Source organism: Sus scrofa, chromosome 5, assembly GCF_054392235.1.
Source record: "Sus scrofa isolate SSC_HxYL_T2T_F1_AM1 chromosome 5, Sscrofa_HxYL_maternal_Yorkshire_Landrace_v2.0, whole genome shotgun sequence".
Lineage (NCBI taxonomy): Eukaryota > Metazoa > Chordata > Mammalia > Artiodactyla > Suidae > Sus > Sus scrofa.
In genome coordinates, this window is record NC_139387.1 from 75,659,662 (window position 1) to 75,681,440 (window position 21,779).

At 48.6% G+C, this 21,779-nt stretch overlaps 2 protein-coding genes across 4 annotated transcripts in view; one reads left to right on the plus strand and one right to left on the minus strand.

Moving 5' to 3' along the window:
• Window positions 1–21,779, plus strand: part of WNT5B (Wnt family member 5B) — a 105,949-nt gene that overhangs the window by 43,642 nt on the left and 40,528 nt on the right. The window lies entirely within an intron of this gene.
• On the minus strand, window positions 5,380–8,220 carry FBXL14 (F-box and leucine rich repeat protein 14). Of its 2 annotated transcripts, XM_085025172.1 has the most exons (2): window positions 8,024–8,220; window positions 6,470–7,922 (listed from the first exon to the last, which is right to left on the minus strand). In XM_085025172.1, the coding sequence occupies exon 2, from the start codon at window positions 7,847–7,849 to the stop codon at window positions 6,911–6,913; it is 939 nt and encodes a 312-aa protein (XP_084881298.1). In that variant the 5' UTR covers window positions 7,850–7,922; window positions 8,024–8,220; the 3' UTR covers window positions 6,470–6,910. The 2 variants fall into 2 exon arrangements, with proteins under 2 accessions (XP_020948156.2, XP_084881298.1); XM_021092497.2 differs by having other exon boundaries at window positions 5,380–8,220.

The window sequence follows — 21,779 nt, forward strand, 5'->3', positions numbered from 1 at the left end:
AAAAAAAGAAGAAGCCAGTTTAGGGTAAAAATTTCCTAAGGAAAAACATTACAGACATTGTAGTAAATCTTTTCATTGTCTTTTTAGATTGTTTTGAAAACAATGTATTCCAGGACGCACTATTTATAAAAAATTAATCCAGGAGTTCCCTTCGTGGTGCAGCGGAAACGAATCCAACTAGGAACCATGAGGTTGCGGGTTCAATCCCTGGTCTTTCTCAGTGGGTTCAGGATCCAGCATTGCCGTGAGCTGTGGTGTAGGTCACAGATGCGGCTCGGATCCCGCGTTGCTGTGACTGTGGTGTAGGCCAGCAGCTACAGCTCCGATTCGACCCCTAGCCTGGGAACCTCCATATGCCGCAGGTGTGACCCTAAAAGGACCAAAAAAAAAAAAATTAATCCAGTGTCAACGCTTCTCAGAGGCAGTTCTAGTAACTCAGGTCCTGCTCTTCTTGGTGGTGGGGGAGGGGGGTGTTCCTGGGGCACTGAGAGCAGGCCTGGGCCTCTGGAGGGCAGGTTCCTTGCTCTGAGGAGCCTGGTGTGAACAACCAGACCCTGTGACTCTTTCTGGACAGGAGGGATTTGTAAGCAAAACCTCCATAAAGTCAAGACATTTTATCCTTGAGTGAAGAGAAAACCTCTCATGTTCCTGCAACTTAGCTGTCTTTCAGCAAAGGCAGCCAGCAGGTGTTTGTGTCACTGTCTGTGACAGAGCAGTGAAGGAGCTGGCTCAGGTGCTCGAGGATGACAGGGGACAGACTGGACGCACATGTGGGCCACCCGGTAACCTTAGCCCATTTGCCAGCTCCTCGCACTAGCTTTTGGGTTCCTTGAATAACCCTGCACACAGCACCTTCCCCACTGGCTGATCTAGGATAATGCCGAGTTTAGCAAATAGTGAAATAACAGCATTCAGGTTTTTACTCCTGATGACAATGATGCACTTAGTTCACCTCTCCTGGGAAGCCAGGGGTCGGGTGTTGCTTGGCAGCAGCTCAGGAAAGGACCCCAGCTCCCTCCAGCCTAGGGACCTGCCTCTGCGGTGACAGGTCCAGTCTGGGACCTGGGCACAGGCTTTCACCCTCATCAAGCCTTTCCCCCGTTTATGAGTTCAAATGTCCGGAATCCACCATATTTGGAAAAACACAAATTCTTAGACAGGGAAGCCAAACGGTTAGGACTCAGCGCATCTGCTCTGCGGCCCCGTCCACATGCCACCCGCTCACCTGGCCCATCATCCTCCCTCCTGTGTGACCTGGGCACAAAGGACTTAGGGCATTTGTCCTTTACACAAAGGAGAAGACAGAGGCGATCATAAAAACTTAAGTCTTCTTTTAAGAAAACATGTGCGCTTTTCTGGGTTAAAAGACAGGAGGTGGAGGAATTCCAGCTGGACTTTGTTTTACGGGACCCAGGGCCATGCTGGAATGCTCTCAGCCGACTTGCTCTTGCCCCTAAACTGGAGGAGCACTTGGCTTCGTCCGCAGCGCCCAGTGCTCCAGGTGGTACAGGCCAGGTCAGAGGAATCCCTGGAAAGGAGGCCAGGATGAACCGGTCACTTGTGGGCATTTACTTACTTACTTACTTGTTTGGCTGTGCCCAGGGCATGTGGAAGTTCCCAGGCCAGGGATCAAACCTTCAGCGCTGCAGTGACCTGAGCCTCTGCAGTTACGTGGGATCCTTATCTCACTGTGACTTGTGGGCATTTAAATGGACCCGTCTTCTCTCCATTTCCTAAGTGTATGCTCTTATCCCTGCTGTGCACTTACCTTGGATATGGTCTAAATTGTTGATAGTTGGCACTGATCCAAATATGACCTCCTGTTTGACCACACCCACTTTTCAAAAAATGTAACCTCTTTCCTACTCTTTGAACCAGTACCTTGACCAGATGAGACAGAGGTGTGGTGGGCACTGGCTGAGGGTTAGATGTAGCATTCTAATTTCTAATCCTGTGCTTTACCCAGAACCCACATGATTTCACCACAAAGCCTCACCCCTGACCCTCAGGGGTCACAGTAGCACACAACTTAGGTCTTCCCCTCTATTAAAGGGACAGAATTAACTTTTAAAAGGGAGTGACACCAGAGTTCCTGCTGTGGCACAAGAGGTTAAGAATCCAACGCAGCAGCTCAAGTCACTGCAGAGGCGATGGTTCAATCCTTGGCCCAGCACAGGGGGTTAAGGACCCCGTATTGCTGCAGCTGAGGTCACAGCCACAAGTGTGTCCATTTAAAAAAATGGGGGGGTAGTGACATCTGATGCAGGGGGAGAAGGGCAACAGAGGGGCTGACCCTTGTTGACTCACTCTAGCCTCTTTGCCACCACAGAGCTCTGGGAACAGAGCAAAGGGGAAGAGGCCTTGTCAGAAGCTGCATGAGGTCTTGGTTTTGTTTTACAGATTTGATCTCTTAATCAAGAGGATCTTATTCTTTGGAAACACAGTAGTCCCTGGGGGCCATTACCCTTTCTCCTTTGAAAACCTGAGTTCAGATTCTTTAAGTCAGAAGGGAAAGGTTTGACATATATCCCAAGACCAAGATGTATCTAGTTATCACTGCAGGAAAGCTCCTGGATTTGGGCAGTAAGCTATATTCAATTTACATAGCATGTGTCTCCATTTAGAAGAAGGCTCTTAGCTTTAAAAAGAAACTGCCATAAAAGGGACATTTGCTTTTTCAGATTCCTAACTATTTAGGATGCACTGTAAGTCAGGCAAGTGTCCTTGTCACCACTGCCAACTGTGAAATACATCAAGTGGGTCTCTCTGCCTTAGGGCAGGAATCGGGGCAGGAAGGGGCCCACAGTGGGGAGAATTGTGCAGCAAGGCCCAGCACTCTTTGCTAGAGGCCGGTCATGGCCCTTAGGGGGGTGCAGAAACTGAACACCACAGCTCACTCATGCCTCAACTTGTCAGTCAGCCCACAGGGCTCTTGCCTCCAGAGACTTAAACAGGTACATGGAGCCCTTTGTAACTGCCACCCAGACAGTTCCTACCGAGGTTTATTGCTTCTAGATGATAAAGTTTACACTAAGTTCCTATTTTGCTTTTTTAGTTCTGAAGTTGCTGCAAATACCTGAAAGTCAGGTTTTTTGTTATTCTAAAAATTGCCCTGGGAGTTGCCTTCATGGCTCAGTGGTGAACGAATCTGACTAGGAACCATGAGGTTGCGGGTTCAATCCCTGGCCTTGCTCAGTGGGTTCAGGATCCAGCATTGCCGTGAGCTGTGGTGTATGTTGCAGACACAGCTCGGATCCTGAGTTGCTGTGGCTGTGGTGTAGGCCGGTGGCAACAGCTCCAATTCAACCCCTAGCCTGGGAACCTCCATGTGCCATGGAAGCGGCCCAAGAAATGGCAAAAAGAAAATAAATAAATAAATAAATAAAATAAAAATTGCCCTGAAGTGCCTTTTAACTTGTGTCCCACCCATAAGTTATGGTCCACTCAGGTTCTCAGTGCTTGTTTTCTGAAAGTGTTTCTATCCGCTCCTGCAGGTATGGGGAGGCTGGATCCATTTTTACTGCTGTTGACATGGTGCCCTGTGGCCTGAGCTTGACCATCCTGGGTTCAGAGAGCCCCCACTCACTTCTTTGAGGGCACCTTCCTGGACACCCATCTTCTTGTGGTGCAGAAGGGAGCTGGGCTGGGGTACGGAGTCCGCTGGTGAGTGGCTGGCTGATTGAGGGGAGGAGTCTTCATATCTGGAGAAGAGGGTACCTTCTCAGCTGCTGAGAACTGGAGGGAGAAATTTACAAGTACCAGGCGAAGCACAGGCAGAGGCTCTCAACCAAATTCCTTTCTGTGCAAAAAAGGTTGAGGGATCAGTAGTAGGGCTTGACCAATGAAAGTAGGAGGTTGATTCATCTTTCCCAGATATATTCTCAGGTGTACCCAGTTCGGGATGAGGACAAGAGGCCCATGATCTTAACTTCCAAATGTTAATTTACCAGCCTTTCGTCAAGCGTGTATTTAACCTTTAAAGTAAAACCAAAACAGCAAAGCGGAGAAGCCTCTGGTTACAGTTGGTAGGACTACTTTTCATAGTAAATGAAAGATGTGAGCACAAAGCCTAAGACTTAGGTGCCCAGATTTTTACTGGTCTGCACAGCCAGGCGGTCTCTTGGAAGAAGGGAAACAGTCTAAGAACTCAGCTTGTGGAAGCTTCCAGTGCTGTAGAGGCAAATGCTAAATGAGAAAGCTGACCCTAATTCAGAGTCCTTTCCTGCTAGGGTTCACACATTTTCCCCCCAGGCAATAAGCACTGTAACCTAAGAGGAAGGAAAGAGATCCACACCTTCCCCAAAGAAAAGGAAGATGGATCTCGTGTCAGGCTCCATTAGACCCACTTGCGCCAGCTCTCCAAGGAGGAACAATGCCGCTTTTGTGATAGGCCCCAGCAGCGAGTTTGGAAACTTTACAAAACAATCTTACCCAAGAGAAACCTGGTTCCAGCTCTCTTCCTGGAAAGAGGTGTTGATCCAAGAAAGTTTAATGCTGCTCTTATCAGCTCTTCCTGGGATCAGTGTTAAAAAAAAAAAAAAAAAATCTGAAGTAAGGCCCGCAAGTGTGCAACCAGGAATATGAAAAACCCCCACTCTTCTGCTTCCACAGCCCAACCACAAGGTGTCAGATGATTTAGTTACTGCGGAAGGGAGCTCTTTGCTGAAATTCTTGGTATTTATTTATCTGCCCCTATTTCACCTAAGACCCCTCAACGGAATGGATGGAGGGGCAGCCTCAGGGTTGGAAGCACTTAAAATGCAAATGCCTAAGAAGTGCAGGCCAGGGCCCCCCCCCCACCAAGTGCTCAGATGCAGGGCTGGTGGAGAATGCTAAAGAGGGGGGCTGCACCCCCTCCCCTGACCCCCGCTCACACTGGGAGACCCTGTCTGCATGGCTGAGGGCGCTCCCAGCCACCCCACACCCACTCAGGGGAAGGAAACTTCTTCCCACTTCCACAGCTCCTGGCCCCATTCTTGAGCTTCCCCCCCAGAGCTCATGTCCATGTGGAAAAAAACTGGCCACCCTGGTGAAATTGTGACTCTTACAAATCTGGTTTAAGAAAAAGTTTCATTTTGTTCAGTTTCTTAAATTTCCACGTTGTTGACAGTTTAGAACCAAAAATTATATAAATCTCCATTCTAATCACATTTCTAAAAACAAAACATTTAGATGTCAGTAGTAAACCTTACACAGAATAAATTTTTCACCACGAGCTTACCCACACCACTTAGGATGCACCGAACTTACACCTTATACTTTGACTTTAGAGACAGGAACAGCACCTCCTGTTTTGGCGTGGACCCAAACACACATTGCCTTAAAAAGAATTCACAGATACAAGGCTTTTTTTTTTTTTTTTTTTTTTCAAAAACATACTTCATATTTCCTCTTTTATTATATAAATATCAGTTTAACCTTTACTGTAAGAATATAAACGTTTTAAGAGGATCTTTGTTATTATTTATACAAATTCACAAACAGTACAATTAATTGATAAAGGTCTCTGGGTTTAACTCCATGGTCTCGCATGTTGCTGTGGAGGATTCTAAAAAAATAAACAAACAAATGAAAAAAACCAACAAAAATATACATCCTACTCAAAAGTGATTTTTTTTTTAAAGCCACAAGTTCCAACCCCCCCAAAATAAAGACAGTCCAGACAGTCACCTACTCCTCCACTGAGAAACAGAATTTTTAAAAACCCACAAACTCGCATTGTATTAACAGAACAGAGATAAGACATGAATTTCAGTCTCCTCCCCTTCACATTACAGCCCCAGGGGCTCTATAAGCCAACTCAGCTCCTCTGCTCCCAAAAGGAAGCCTCACTGTGTGACCTTTTCGTGGGGAAACTTGGAAGGGGGAGAGGGCAGGGCAGACTTTGCATATATAATCATCATTTTCAAGACACAATCTGCATCTCAAACAGACCAAAAAAAAAAAAAATAGTTCAACTCTTGTCTCCCACACAATTGTGCTATAAATTAAGTGAAGATTTAGGAACACCGGTGGGCCCTGAAATCCCTATAGACAAAGAGAAGAAGAAAACTGGAGCCGGAATGTGGAAGTGGGGTACACTGGGTGGACGGGGTTTGGGAAAAAGCCAAAACAAAAAGCGTACAAACCCAGTGGGCATCTTTCCAGTCCAGGCACAAAAATGATTCAGTCTCAAAATATCTCTCTTGTAGAATTCCAGGACTTCGGAGAAAAAAGTAAACCAAAACGAGGTAGCCAGACATATATATATATTTATATATATATATAATTTATATATATATAATATATAGAATATATTCAGCAGAAAAAAAAGGGGGACCATGCTGTCAAATTTCTTTAAAAAATAAAAAAAGAAAGACAATACAGATGAAATGAGCGTGAGTAGCAGAGCACTGTCAGAGCAGGAGTGATGAGGAAAGACTGGGATTAGTTACAAAGTGGAAAAAGGGTGAAAAGGCCGTTGTAGTTGGGTTTGCTTTTATACATTTCAAAATAAAAACCAGATCACAGTATTCAAATGAAAGCTTAAGTGAAGGCAGACATTTTCCTCAACTCCCCAGGGTTGAAAGGACTGGTCACTCCCCACCCCCACCCCATTCCCAAATGCAGCGCGGCGGGAGCACAGTAGCTCAATCCATCCTCCAAACCCCTGCAGGGAGCAGTGGGTGGGAAGCGGCGAGTCCATCTCTGCATCCGCAGGGAAAAAAGGGGGGAGTGGGAAGGGGCAGCAGAGGGACCCCGGGTGCAAAGGGGTAAGGGTGGGGGTATGAGCCTGGGGCTTTGTGTCATCGCCCCCGCTGCATCCACCGCAATCATCTGTGTCTACGTGTGCGTGTCGCGTGACCGTGGGGGCCGTGGTGGTGACAGGAAGATGAACGGGGCGGGACAAGGGGAGCTGGCGCTGCCGCCCTCACCTGACCTTCTCACTATCCGTCATCTGCCAGAGTCCCAGGTTGAGCACCTTGAGGCAGGGCAGCTGCGTGATGCGCTCCAGGCCGCGCTTGGTGATGCGGGTGCAGCCGTACAGGTCTATGCCCGTGAGCTGGCTCAGGTGCTCCGCGATCAGCTCCAGGCCCTTGTCCGTGATGCGCACGCACTGTCCGATGTTGAGCGTGCGCAGCCCGTGCATCTGCCGCACCATGCGGTTGATGCCATCGTCACTGATGTGGCAGGAGCAAAGAGACAGGGACTTGAGGCCGTCCAGCCCCTGCGCTATGTAAGCCAGACTCTGGTCCCCCACCTTGTCACAAAAGGAGACGTCCAGCCCCGAGAGGCGCAGGCTGCCCATGGCCAGATGCATGATGCCCGTGTCACTGATGTTGTCGCAGGAGCGCAGGTTAAGGCTGCGCAGGCTGCCCATGTGCGACAGGTGCAGGAGGCCCGCGTCTGAGATGCCCCCGCAGAAGCTGAGGTTGAGGAGCCGCAGGCCCGTCAGCCCCCGGGAGATGTGCTTCAGAGATAGGTCCGTGAGCTTCTGGCAGTCCTGCAGCGTGAGCTGCTCCAGGCCTAGGCAGCCCTCGGCCGCGCTGCGCGTCATGCCGGCCAGGTGCCCGATGCCCACGTCTGAGAGGTGGCGGCAGCTGCGGAGATTAAGGCTCTTGAGGCGCTGCAGGCCCCAGGCGATGAGCAGGAGGCCGGTGTTGGTGATGTTGCTGCAGCCACCCAGCTCCAGCACCTCCAGGCCCTTGAGGTACTGGGCTATGCGGCCCAGGCTGCTGTCGGTGATCTGCTTGCAGAGGCTCAGGTTGAGAGCACGCAGCGAGCCGATCTCCTGCACGAACGCGTGGCCCAGCCCGTTGTCGGTGAGGTTGTAGCAGCCGCTGAGGTTGAGGCTCTCGATGTTGGCCATGCCCTGGATCACGTAGCTGAGGCTGCGGCGCAGGCTCAGGATCTGCACCCGGCGGATGCCCCGGGCCTGCAGGCTGGGGAACAGCGACGGGTTGGCCCGGCGCAGGTGCAGCTTGGCCTCCACCCCCCGCCACACCGACTTGTGGTAGGCGGCGTCCCGCCAGGCCGTGCACACCTGCGCCGCGCGCCCCTTGTCGCGCACGTCCAGGTAGCCGAAGATCATGGCCAGCAGCTCGGGGAACAGGCACGAGATGTGCGTCTCCATCTTCCTCCCCGCGGCGCCGGGGAGGAGGCGCGGGCCCCGCTCCAGCCCGAGCGACGAGGCGGCTGGCCGGCCGCGCCGCGGGCCCAACGGACGCGCCTCCCGCCTTCCGGCTCGGCGCCGCTCCTCCTCCCGTCCGCGCGTCCTTCCTGCCGCCCTGCCCGCCCTCCCCGCCCGGCGCGCTAGGCGCTCACATCCCGGGCGGGCGCCCCCGCGGCCCGGCCCTCGCTGGGCTCAGCCCCGCCGCGCCCGGCCCGCGCCGCCCCGCGCGCCCCGCCGCCGCCGCCGCGCCCCCGGCCGCATCCTCCGGCGCCGCGCCGGCCGGGCTGCGCGCTCGGGCTGGGCGCCGGGAGGCTGCGGCCGCCTTTGTCCTCGCCCGCTTTTCAAAGCTGCCAGCGGGCCGCCCGCACTCGGCCGCCCCGGCGGGGGGACCTCGGGCCGGCGCGCGCTTAGCCCCCGCGTCCGCGCACGGGGCAGCGCCGGCCGGCACGGAGCGCGCGCGCGGAGCCGACCCGGGGCGAGCGGCGGCCGCGCCGGGGGCGTCCGGGCCGGACCCGCTGCTCTCCGCGCCTCCGCGCCCCCGCCCCCCGCGCTCCCCCGCGCGCGCGCGATGGTACGAGCCTGCGCGCCGGAACTGCCGGCGTTGCCCTGGAAACCGAGCGCCGGCCCGCCGCGGGTTAACCCTGTGCGCGCCGTCGGGGCGCCAACCGGGTCGGGCCGCGTCGCCGCCGCCGCCTCCCGGAGCCGCCGGCCTCGCCCGGCCCACGTCTGGGTTGCGCGCCGCCGCCGGGCCCGAGGCCTCTCCGTTCGCCTCCACCCTGACAGCCAGCTCCCTTTATCCTCCCGCAGACCCTCCTCCCAGACCACTGCTCGGCGACCGCCCCGCTCTCCTCCTTCCCTCCAGTCCCTAAGACCCCGCAGCGCGTCAGTGCGGCCGCCCCACCGGTCCTCTCTGGTGGGCGGCTTCCCACGGTGCCTTTCTCCCCAGACTTGTGCCCTAAACTGGAAAGAAACTCAGCTCTATCCGCCCGTCCCTTAGCCGAACGCAGGCCCTCCCAGTGCTCGATCTGGATTTACCCATTACCACTTCCTTCTAGCATGTTCCGGGTGTTTCCAGACATCACTGCCAGTGCGCTGCCCTGGGCTCGTTCGGCTTCAGAACTTCCTCCGCCTCCGCACTTGGCTGTGAGCCGTTGGCTGCCCCGCGTCTGGAGCCAGCAGCCTCACTTAAGCGCTTTCTTTCTTGTCAGCCTCTTAGACCACGCATGGCCCGGTTGTACTGATGGTTCATATAGTTTTGTGTGCCGACACAGATTTACTTTTAGATAAAGTAGAATGACGATTGGACTTGGCTTAAGGTGCTTCAGCAAATATCTGTTGGTTTATAAACTGTGTTCCGTGGAACTACGGAATGCTCCATTCTAGAATGTGGCTTCTGGATGTTAAATGCCCTTTCAGAGGATAGGATTTCAGAGTTTCATTTTAACTGCCCCCCAAACCAAGACTTTTTGAATTAGAAAATGACCCTCTGTGTGGTTTTTTTAATTTCTTTGTTTGTTTGTCTTTTGGCCATTTCTCTGGCCGCTCCCGTGGCATATGGAGGTTCCCAGTCCAGGGGTCCAATCGGAGTTGTAGCCGCCGGCCTGCTCCACAGCCACAGCAACGCAGGATCCGAGCGGCGTCTGCGACCTACACCACAGCTCGCGGCAAGGCCAGATCTTTAACGCACTGACCAAGGCCAGGGATCGAACCCGCAACTTCATGGTTCCTAGTCGGATTCGTTAACCGCTGAGCCAGACGGGAACTCCGACCCTCTGTGTTTTTAATAAATGTATGTATCCATCCAGCAAGATACATCTGATTCAGCTATCAAACAAGGAAAATGGTTTCGTTGAATCCTTGAGGACCCGAACAAGATTTTGAATCATTTCTGTATTCAGTATATGAGACTCTTAACTTTTTTTTTTGCCCAAGAGACCAATACTGGACCAAATAGGCGCAGATAAGCATGATGCGTTTTAGACTGCCGCCCACCTCTCCTGTTCCTAAATCAGCAAGTGCGGAAGCAAAATTCTACGGTCACCTGGAACGTGTTGTTATGCCCATAGATTTTTATAACTCTTCTGAAATAAAGTAGCTCTGTGTTGGTCATCTAGAGGATTGCCAGTGTGTTGTGCTGGAGAGTGGAAGTTCTGAGGAACACCTGGGTTGGCGTCTTCCTTGGGTGTATCTAGGGTTCTTTTGGTCTCAGTCCCCGATGCCTAAACTTTTACGTTAAACCCTATGGGGAAATGATTTTTTTCTGTTGTCCCGTGGTTGTGGATGTGTTTGTGTTGAAATCATGATCTTAATCCAAAACACCTTAATCTTACTTAACACAAAACAGTGCCAGACCACAGAAGAGGGGGGATCGTGTCAACAGGGGTCTTCTTTTTTTTTTTTTTTTTTTTTTTTCTTCCTTGCCAAGGCGTGAGGATGTTTCTGGGCTAGGGATCAAACCCATGCCACAGCGTTGACCCTAGCCACAGCAGTGACAACGCTGGATCCTTTTAATCGCTAGGCCATCAGGGAACTCCTCAACTGGGGTCTTGACCCAAAGAGAAGGAGCTTAGGGTTAGCCATGTCCCGCCTCCAGGCCAGTCACCCATCCCAAGTCTGAAAAGTCATTTGGAGGCATCTGGAAGCACTTTCTCTAGAAGATGACCACATGCTCCTAGTTTTAGTGAAAACTTTTTCTTTTTTAAGCAATTTGTTGTGAATTTTGTTGTTGTTGTCTTTTTACGGTGCACCTGCGGCATGTGGAGGTTCCCAGGCTAGGTGACGAATCAGAGCTGTAGCTGCCAGCCTACACCACAGCCACAGCAGCTCGGGATCCAAGCCACATCTGCAACCTATCTCATAGCTCACAGAAGCACCAGATCCTTAACCCACTGAGCGAGGCCAGGGATCGAACCTGTGTCCTCATGGATACTAGTTGGGTTCATTAACCACTAAGCCATGATGGGAACTCCTCATTGTGAATTTTAAAAATTTTCTTATTATAGTTGATTAAATTTAAATCAACTTGATTATAATTAAATTATAATTAAATTTTTAATTATAAATTTTATTATACTTAATTTACAGTGTTCTGTCAGTTTCTGCTATATAGCAAAATAAAATAGTGAAACTTTTTTTTGAATTGAACTCTAGAATTTTTTTTCTTTTCTTTCTTTTTTTTATGCCCACAGCCCACCGCATGTGGAAGTTCCTGTGCCAGGGTTTGAATCCAAGCCACAGCTGCAGCAACCCTGGATCCTTAACCCACTGCACAGGGTGGGGGATTGAACCCACACACCTCATCAGAGACTTGAGCTGCTGCAGTCGGATTTCTAACCCACTGCACTACAGTGGAAACTCCTGGAATTTTATTAATACTGGGCCTTTTCTTTAACATGGTCAAACATAAGACAAAGATTTTCAGCAATATGATTATTTTCATGTCCAGTCGGGAGAATAAACATGAAAAAGCATCCCAGGTAGTTCCCTTGTGGCACAGTGGGTTAAGGGCTCAGGTCACTGCTGTGGAGAGGGTTCAGTCTGTGGCCTGAGAACTTCCACCAGCCAAGGGCATGGCCAATTCATTTTTTAAAGGTTTAAAAAAGAAAAAAAGCAGCAGCTGAGAAAGTGAACATGCGTGGGGAAAATGCAGAGCATCAGGTGAGTCCTTGGCTGAGGCTGGAGGCCCTGAGGAAGTGCCTTTCCTTTCTGGGTCTGTTTCCTCCTGTTACACTAGGGAAGTTTGGCTGGATAATCTCCTGGCGTCTTTCCAACAGTAACACTGTGAAACCACGAGCCTCCCTGTGTTCTGCTGTCTCTTCATGTCCCTAATGCAGGCCTGGGAAGAGGGATAGGTTCCTGTGCATTAGCTTCTCAGGGATTTTGCTTAAGGCTATGATTTGGGACCCAAAACTAGGCGGAGGCAATTATGCTTCAGAGACTCTCTGGAAAAGATGTGTATCAGTGTAGACAATCCTGTGGATAGCTACTCATATTTTGAGCACAGGTTGAGATTTTTGTATGAGTCAACAGGTTGCAACCAAGGTGAAGTTTTTTTTTTTTTCCTGAAGGAGCTATGAACTTCTTCTGTTTAGAAGCAGAGGTGATAGCCCTGTGCAGGGAGTCTCTAAAACTTTACCAAGAATTTTAAAGACACTGGTTTTTCAAATAGGGTGTGTTTTTCATCTGGGTGGGGCCTGGGAAAGTTGAGAGGCCCCACCCAAAGATCAGGCTTACTTAAGGATGTACTTCCTCAAACAGAGAGGGAAGATCTGGCAGGAGAGACCAAAAGAGATTGGTAGCTTTTAAAATCTTCATTCAAGAATATATGTGTCCAGGGAGTTCCCTGGTGGTGCAGCGGTTTAAGGATCGGTGTTCTGGGTGCCGTGGCAAGGGTTGCTGTTGTGGCGAGGTTTCGATCCCTGGCCTGGGAACTTCTGCATGCTGCAGGTGTGAGAAAATAAATAAACAAACATATAAGAAATATGTGTCCCAAAACAGTAACCCAGAGTCTGGCTGGTGCGTATTGGATCAAAGGAGTTAAAATATGTTGTATGTGGTTTATATCGACTCTGACGTATCCATGGCACTGTAAATATTGTTGAACTGAAGTGAATGGAAGAAAAAACAGTAATATAATATCCTTATGAAAGATTTCACTCATGTCAAAACTTCTGCAAGAGTTCTGGACCACCAATCGCAATGGGTATCTGAGGTTTATAAGATGATGCCTTTCCACCTGCTTTCCAACTTCAAGATTTCTTGAGGGCTGCAGTCTCTCTATTCCTAAGTAATTCTAAGCAGGAGCGTGTCCTGTGGCACCTCTTGATTAAAGAAAAGGTAAGACAGACGGAGGATGTCATTCACTGCCTGCAAGTAGATTTAACTAGAAACAGCAGCAGGGTAACCTGATTAAATAATGGGCAAAGCGCTTGACCAGGCGGTTCTCCAAGGAAGACGTGCAAATGGCCAAAGAGCACATGACATAATGTCCAGCGTCATTTGGCAACTGCCTTTTTAGTTGTTTGAGGAACTTCGATTCTGTTCCCCATCGTGGCTGCAACAACAGGCTAGGAGGCTCCCTTCTCCGCCTTTCTCCACACTCTTCCCCGAATTTACTTTTTGCAGACTTTCTAATGACGGTCATTCTGCCCGGTGTGACGTGGTTTAGATTTGCATTTCTGTAGTAATTAGCGATGATGAGCATCTTCTCATGTGCCTACCGGCCATCTGTATGTCTCCTCTGGAGAAGAAATGTCTATTTAGGTCTTCTGGCCGTTTTGGGATTGGGTTGTTTGGTTTTGTTGTTGTTATGGAGTTGTACGAGCGCAACATCATCCATCATGAGGGAAATGCTAACCAAAACCACAATAAGGTAACACCTCACACCCGTGAGGATGGCTGCAATTAATAAAACACAAAATAACAAGTGTTGGTGAGGAGGTGAAGAAATTAGAACCCCGGTGCACTGTTAGCGAGAATGTAAAATGGTGCAGCTGCTATAGGAAACAGTACAGTGATTCCTCAAAAGTTTAAAAATAGAACTACCTGGAGTTCCCGTCGTGGTGCAGCGGAAACGAATCCGACTAGGAACCATGAGGTTGCAGGTTCGATCCCTGCCCTTGCTCAGTGGGTTAAGGATCCGGCATTGCTGTGAACTGTGGTGTAGGTCGTAGATGTGGCTCAGATCTGGCGTTGCTGTGGCTCTGGTGTAGGCTGGTGGCTACAGCTCCGATTAGACTCCTAGCCTGGGAACCTCCATGTGCCATATGTGCAGCCCTAAAAGGGCAAAAACAAAAACAAAAACAAAAAAAAACAGAACTACCCTATGATTCAACCATTCTTCTTCTGGACGCATATCAAATGTAAATAAAAGCAGCGTCTGAGAAGAACCTTTTGTATACCGGAGTCCATAGCACTATCTGCAACAGCGAAAAGCTGGGAGCAGCCTAAGAGTCCCTTACAAATAAATGGATAAACACAATGCAGTCTATACACACAGTGGAATATTATTCACCCTTAAAGAGGAAGGAAATCCTGTCACACACTAGAGCATGGAGGAAGCTTGAGGATATTATGCTCAGCGAAATAAGCCAGTCACAAAATGACAAATAAACTATGTTGTTTCACTTACCCGAGATATGTAGAGTCATCACAATCACAGAAACAGAAAGTAAAAGGGTGATTGCCAGAGGCTGCCGGAGGAGGGTTGCTTATGGGCAGAGTTTCAGTTTTGCAAGAGGAACAGGGTCTGGAAATTTTTTGTAAAATACTTAACACTACTGAATGGTATACTTTAAAATGGTTAAGATGGTAAGTTTTACCTTATATGTATTTTACCATAGTTAAAAATGAAAAGAGCATTGGGAACTATGTCTGGTCACTTACGATGGAGCATGATAATGTGAGAAAAAAGAATGTCTACATGTATGTGTGACTGTGTCAACATGCTGTACAGTAGAAAATGGACAGAACACTGTAAACCAGCTATAATGGAAAAAAAAATCATTATATATATTTTAAAAAAATGAAAAGAGCAGTTCCCATTGTGGCTCAGTGGGTTAAGAACCCAACGTAGTGTCTGTGAGAATGTGGGTTCGATCCCTGGCCTTACTCAGTGGGTTAAAGATCTTGCTTTGCCATGAGCTGCAGTGTAGGTCGCAGATGCAGCTTGGATCTGGTGTTGCAGTGGCTGTGGTTTAGACTGGCAACTTCAACCCCTAGTCCGAGAACTTCAGTATACCGTGGGTGCGGCCTAAAACAACACCACACACACACACAAAAGAAAGAAAACATTTTGGGAGTTCCCTAGTGGTCTAGTGATTAGGATTCAGTGCTTTCACAGCGGCGGTCTGGGTCCAATCCCTGGTCTGGGAAGTGAGACCCCACATCAAGCCACTGCACGAAAAATAGGTAAAAATTGTTCTCAGATCAACAAATTGCCAGAAACACCCTGAAATGTTTGTTTATACTCTCCCAAATTATTAGTTTGCTATGTCCTGTAAACAAGGGCCTTTTAAAAATAAATAAAAATAAGAGTTCTCTTCATGGCTCAGCGGTTAAGGAACTCAACTAATATCCATGAGAATGCGAGTTCAATCCCTAGCCTTGCTCAGTAGGTTAAGGATCTGGTGTTACTGTGAGCTGTGACGTAGGTTGCTCATGTGGCTGGGATCCCGTGTTGCTATGACTGTGGCGTAGGCCAGCAGCTGTAGCTCTGATTCGACCCCTAGCCTGGAAACTTCCATATGCCACAGGTGTGGCCCTGAAAATAAATAAATAATAAAAATAAAGTCCAATAAAAATAAGGGCCTGAGTAGTTCCCTTGTGTCTCAGGGGGTTAAGGATCCAGCATTATCACTGCAGAGGCTCAGGTGGCTGCTGTGCCATGGGTTTGCTACCTGGCCCAGGAACTTCCACATGCTGCGAGCATGGACAAAAATTAAATAAGAGCTTAAGGAGTTCCTGTCGTGGCGCAGTGGTTAACGAACCCCACTAGGAACCATGAGGTTGTGGGTTCGATCCCTGCCCTTGCTCAGTGGGTTAAGGATCCGGCATTGCCGTGAGCTGTGGTGTAGGTCGCAGATGCGGCTTGGATCCCGCATTGCTGTGGCTCTGGCGTAGGCTGGCAGCTACAGCTCCGATTCGACCCCTTGCCTGGGAACCTCCATATGCCGCAGGAGCAGCCCAAGAAATGGCAAAAAGACAAAAATAAAAAATAAGAGCTTAAGATTTGGGTAGCTGAAGCCCTCTCCCCAGGATGACTGAGCATAGTGTCCAAACTGGAAAAACTCACGTGAAAGTGGGTGCTGCTACTAATCCCCTAGATAAATGTACACTCCCTCCTTCTCTGGAAATGCAGTTGCCCTTTGGAAAGTGTAATTTGCATTTTTTTTTTTTTTTTTGAACAGCCACACTGTGACATATGGAAATTCCCAGGCTAGGAGTGGAATTGGAGCTGCAGCTGCCAGCCTACACCAGAGCCACAGCCACAGCACCATCAGATCTGAGCCTCATCTGTGAGCTACACTGCAGCTTGTGGCAACACCAGGTCCTTAACCCACTGAGTGAGACCACGGATCAAACCCACATCCTCATGGATACTAGTTGGGTTTGTTACAGCTGAGCCACGGCAGGAACTCCCATATTTTGCACCTTTTGAGGGTTAAGTCTAATTTATGTTTTCGTATTTTCAGACACCTGACCACAGGATTAGAAACACTTTGCTCGGATAACTCCAAACTTTTTTTAAAATTACTTAATGAATTTTATTACATTTATAGGTGTACAACAATCATCATAACCAAATTTTACAGCATTTCCATCCCAAACCCTCAGTGCATCTCCCCACCCCCCCAACCTGTCTCATTTGGAAACCGTAAAGTTTTTAAAGTCTGTGAGTCGTTATCTGTTCTGCAAAGTTCACTGTGTCCTTTTTTTAGATTCCACATGTAAGTGATAGTTTGATGTTGGTGTCTCATTGTCTGACTGACTTCACTTAGCATGATAATTTCTAGGTCCACCCATGTTACTGCAAATGCCGTTATTTTGTTCCTTTTAATGGCTGAGTAATATTCCATTGTGTATATGTACCACATCTTCTTGATCCACTCCTCTGTCAATGGACATTTAGGTTGTTTCCATGTCTTGGCTATTGTATATAGTGCTACAATAAACATTGGAGTACATATATCTTTTGGAGTCATCGTTTTCTCTGGATAGATGCCTGGGAGTGGGATTGCTGGATCAAATGGTAATTCTATTTTTAGTTTCCTGAGGAATCTCCATACTGTTTTCCACAGTGGTTGCACCAATTTACAATCCCACCAACCGTGTAATAGGGTTCTTTTTTCTCCACATCCTCTCCAGCACTTATTTTTTGTAGATTTTTTGATGATGGACATTCTGGCCAGTGTAAGGTGGTACCTCATAGTGGTTGTGATTTGCATTTCTCTAATAATGAGTGATGTTGAACATATTTTCCTGTGTTTTTTGGCCATCTGTATGTCTTTGGAGAATTGTCTGTTTAGATCTTCTGCCCATTTTTTGATGGGGTTGTTTGTTTTTTTGGTATGGAGTTGTAAGAGATGTTTATAAATTTTGGAGATTAATCCCTTGTCAGTCGATTCATTTGCAAATATTTTTTCCCATTCTGTGTGTTGTCTTTTCATTTTGTTTAGGGTTTCCTTTGCTGTGCAGAGACGTTTAAGCTTAATTAAGTCCCATTTGTTTATTTTTGTTTTTTATTGTCATTACTCTAGGAAGTGGATCTGAGAAGATATTGCTGTCGTTTATGTCAGGGAGTGTTTGGCCTATGTTTTCCTCTAAGAGTTTTATAGTATCTGGTCTTCTATCTAGGTCTTTTTTTTTTTTTTTTTTTTTTGTCTTTTTGCCATTTCTTGAGCCGCTCCTGCGGCATATGGAGGTTCCCAGGCTAGGGGTCGAATCGGAGCTGTAGCTGCCAGCCTACGCCAGAGCCACAGCAACACAGGATCCGAGCCGCGTCTGCGACCTACACCAAAGCTCACGGCAATGCCGGATCCTTAACCCACTAAGCAAGGACAGGGATTGAACCCGCAACCTCATGATTCCTAGTTGGATTCGTTAACCACTGCGCCACGACGGGAACTCCCTATCTAGGTCTTTAATCCACTCCAAACTTGTTAATATTAACAAACACCTTAGGTACTTTTTACCAAACAAGTAGATAGGACAACCCTGAAATAAAACCCAGCCAAGTTCAGATAAGGAGATTATGTGAACACCCCAACTAGGACAGGCCAAAGGCAATGCCAAGAGAATAAAAGACATTTGTTTTAAAACACTTGTCTTAAAAGCTTGTGTTAACATTTACATCATCTCTAGGAGTTCCTGTCTTGGCTCAGCGGAAATGAATCTGACTAGCATCCATGAGTTGTGGGTTCAATCCCTGGCCTGGTTCAGTGGGTTAAGTATCTGGCATTGCTGTGAGCTGTGGTGTAGGTCACGGACATGGCTCCAATCCCACTTTGCTGTGGCTGTGACATAGGCCAGCAGTTGTTGCTACAGTTCAACCCCTAGCCTGGGAACCTCCACATGCCACCAGTGTGGCCCTAAAAGGCAAAAAAAAAAAAAAAAAAAAAAAAAAAATCGAGTTCTTGTCATGGCTCAGTGGTTAACGAATCTGACTAGGAACCATGAAGTTTTGGGTTCGATCCCTTGCCTTGCTCAGTGGGTTAAGGATCCGGCGTTGCCCTGAGCTGTGGTGTGGGTCTCAGACATGGCTTGGCTCCTGCATTGCTGTGGCTCTGGTGTAGGCTGGTGGCTACAGCTCCGATTCGACCCCTAGCCTGGGAACCTCCATATGCAGTGGGAGCGGCTCAAGAAAAGGCAAAGATACAAAAAAAAAAAAAAAATCAGCCAAGCTGCACATGTAGCTGTTTCCAAGCACGGAGCGCTTGGGAAGGTTTCCGTCATTTATTTGGTCCTTCTGGAAGCTTCACACAGCTGGCGTGCCCAGCTCTGCGCCAGGGAGTAGACGAAGATGCGGAAGGTGTTTCTGCCTCTGAGTAGTCAGCACCCAGCACCGTGCTGGAAAATAATGACCATGTTATCCGAGGTGTGAGGGCCAACAGAGTCATCTTACAAATAAAATCTTGTCAGTTTAGAGGACCATGACAGAGAAGCCTTGGATTTGGACAGGTGATGATGGGAGGAAGGTCATTGCACAGGGTGGAAACCTACCTAAAGAACAGGCTGTGTTTTCCTTCCTAGTTTGGGAAAAAATAAGAATGCTATGATCACAAACATACATTGTTGTACATTGTTCTGGTCCTTCAGAGTTGAAACATCAGTTAGGTTAATTTTAAAAGTCACCAAAATTTTTCTCAGTTTTGAAGAATTCTTTGCTTTTTTGTCTTACTTTTATTTTCTTTTGAGGATAAGAAACCTTTGGAGTCCCGCCTGTAGTGAGTGTGGTGGGTTAAGAATCTGACTGCAGCGGCTTGGGTTGATCCCTGACCTGGTTGCCATAGCTGCTGTTTAGGTCGTGGCTGTGGCTCAGATTCAATCCCTGGTCTAGGAACTTCCTTATGTCGTGGGTGTGACCATTGAAAAAAAAAAAAGTCAAATTTTTAGTTCACTGTTTGGACTTTGCTACTGTTTTTAGAACAGAGGTCGTTCTTCTTCTCCTTTTGCCCAGCTCGCCCCTCCCTGGCGGTAGAGTTGGATGCTGCACATCCTGGGGTGGGGTGGGGGTAACGGGGATAGGAAGAGGGAGCCCCTGGGAAGGCCTGGGTCCAGGTCCCAGGGGACTTCCCTAAGTGCCTGTGACTCGAGGCTCCCCAGGCAGTGTCCCCCAGACCTGCAGTCACAACTTGTGCCTTGGATCCCGGCTGTCCCATTGCGTGACCTCCAGCAAAGGCTTTGAGCTTCAATTTCCTCTTCTCTAAAATGAGAGTGACTCCTGGTCACAGAGCTGTTGTGAGAACTCATTGAGAAAAACCAGGCACAGGAAGGGAAGGGTCCTGGTGCAGAGCCTGGCCCTGGGTAGGGGCCTAAGAAATGCTGTTTGGGTGCTTTCTTCTATAAATGTCCCATCAGAAAAAGCCCCCACAGAGGTGCCCCCACATTCTGCTGACAGTTCAACATTTTAAAATGTTATTTCCTGTTTTTAAGAAACGTGCAGCGGAAACAGCAAACGCACAAGAGCCTAGTGAGAGGGTCCTTCAATTGGCGAGCCTTCTGTCCCTTTGCCCTGGATTTCTGCAGGTCAGGAAGCATCATGGTCATTCAGTCAGGCAGTCCTGGACCAGGCGTCTGCTGGACCAACGTCCATCCTGCTGCCTCTGACCTAGGTTCTCACCACCACCTCTCACGCTTCTTTGGCTTCTCCAGCTTGCATGTGCCTCAGGCTAACTCTGAGGTCTTTGAGGCGGAAGGTCCTAGAGGGGCTGGGAATTTGCATGTCCGTCCAGCGGGTCCCCAGGTGCGGCTGCCATGCAGCTTGCTTTTCTTCCTCCTGCTTTAAAACTTTTGTTCAGTTAGAGAGCTCTCCCTTTTTTAGTAAAATACAAATAATATACATTAAAAGTTATGTTCCCTTCTCCCTCTTGCTTTTTAGTCCTCTGGTATGAATGCTGAAAAGTCAGTGATGTAGTGAAAGAACATGGGGTTTTAGTTAGATTCTGGGTTCAAACCTTGACTCTATCACTTATTAGCTCTGTGACTTTGGACAAGCTGTTTAACTGCTTGGAGCCTCAGTTTTCTTGTCTGTGAAGTGGGACTGGTGGTTTTGATGTCTGGGGAGACTGTGTGAGGACTGAGTGGGATAATGCATGTTACCTCCTCGTCCAGCTCCTGGCCCTCATGAAAGTAGCCAATATTTATTGATCGTTTGTTGTGTATTAGACATTCTGTAAAGGTTTTCAAGTATACGAACTTCTTTATTCCGCACAGTGAATGACTGACCTGCATGGCTATGAAGCAGGTTCCATGATTACCTGCATTTCCAGGTGGGGAAACCAGGGCACAGAGAAGTAACCTACTCAAGACCAAACAGCCTGCAGAGCTGGAACTGGAACTCCATAGTCTAGATCTAGAGACCACTTTCTAAACCACTGTGTTCGCTGCCCTGATGACATGTAAAAGTTCATCATCCCACCTCACTAGGATGCAGTTTCTATGTGACACCAAATAAAGAGGGTCTGTGGAAGCCGCAAATGAGATGCTGACTCTTCCATGAACAGGTGTGGGCCATGGCAAGGGGTGGCTTTCGTCAGAACACCTGAGGCCCTGGTTGCTTAGCTGGCCAGAGCAGGTTGTCTGTGTGTGTGTGTGTGTGTGTGTGTGTGGTGCTCACTGTGGGTGGTATGCTGATACTCAGCCACATCTCCAAGCCTCCAGCTGGATGCCTGCCTGCTCCGGCCTCGCTTAGTCCCCAGGAATGGTGTAATTATGTCCCCCTCTAGTGGTTACTTCCCTATCAGCCCTTTATCCCTGGAACAGCCCTCTGGGTGACAGTGACCTCTGGGTGAGCAGACCCTGGAGGGGGCCAGTGCTGGGGAGAGAGGGGAGGGATCGGAAGAGAACAGAGCACTCAGGGAATAAGGATTAGTCTATTCCTACGGAGAAGGGGAGCAGGAAAGGCAGAACATCTGGAGAAAGGAGGGGCTCCTACATATCCGTTTTTTTAACCGTTTGTTTTTCTTTGAAGTATAGTTAATTTACAATGTTGGGTTAGCTTCAGGTGCTGCAAAGTGATTCCATTATACATATATATATGCATATGTATGTCATCTTTTTCAGATTCTTTTCATTGTAGGTTATTACAAGACATTGAATATAGTTCCCTGTGTGCTATAGTAGGTCCTTGTTGTTTTATCTGTTGTATATATAATAGTGTGGGAGTTCCCATCTTGGCTCATTGGACACGAATCTGACTAGCGTCCATGAGGACTCAGGTTCGATCCCTGGCCTCACTCAGTGGGTTAAGGATTTGGCGCTGCCATGAGCTGTGGTGTAGGTCACAGACATGGCTTGGATCCCATGTTGCTGGCTGTGGTGTAGGCCGGTGGCAACAGCTCTGATTCAACCCCTAGCCTGGGAACCTCCATATGCCGCGGGTGTGACCCTAAAAGACAAAAAAAAAAAA

Excerpts from the sequence above, each read along its gene's own strand:
- FBXL14 (XM_021092497.2), bottom strand. The coding sequence starts at position 8,113 with ATGGAGACGCACATCTCGTGCCTGTTCCCCGAGCTGCTGGCCATGATC.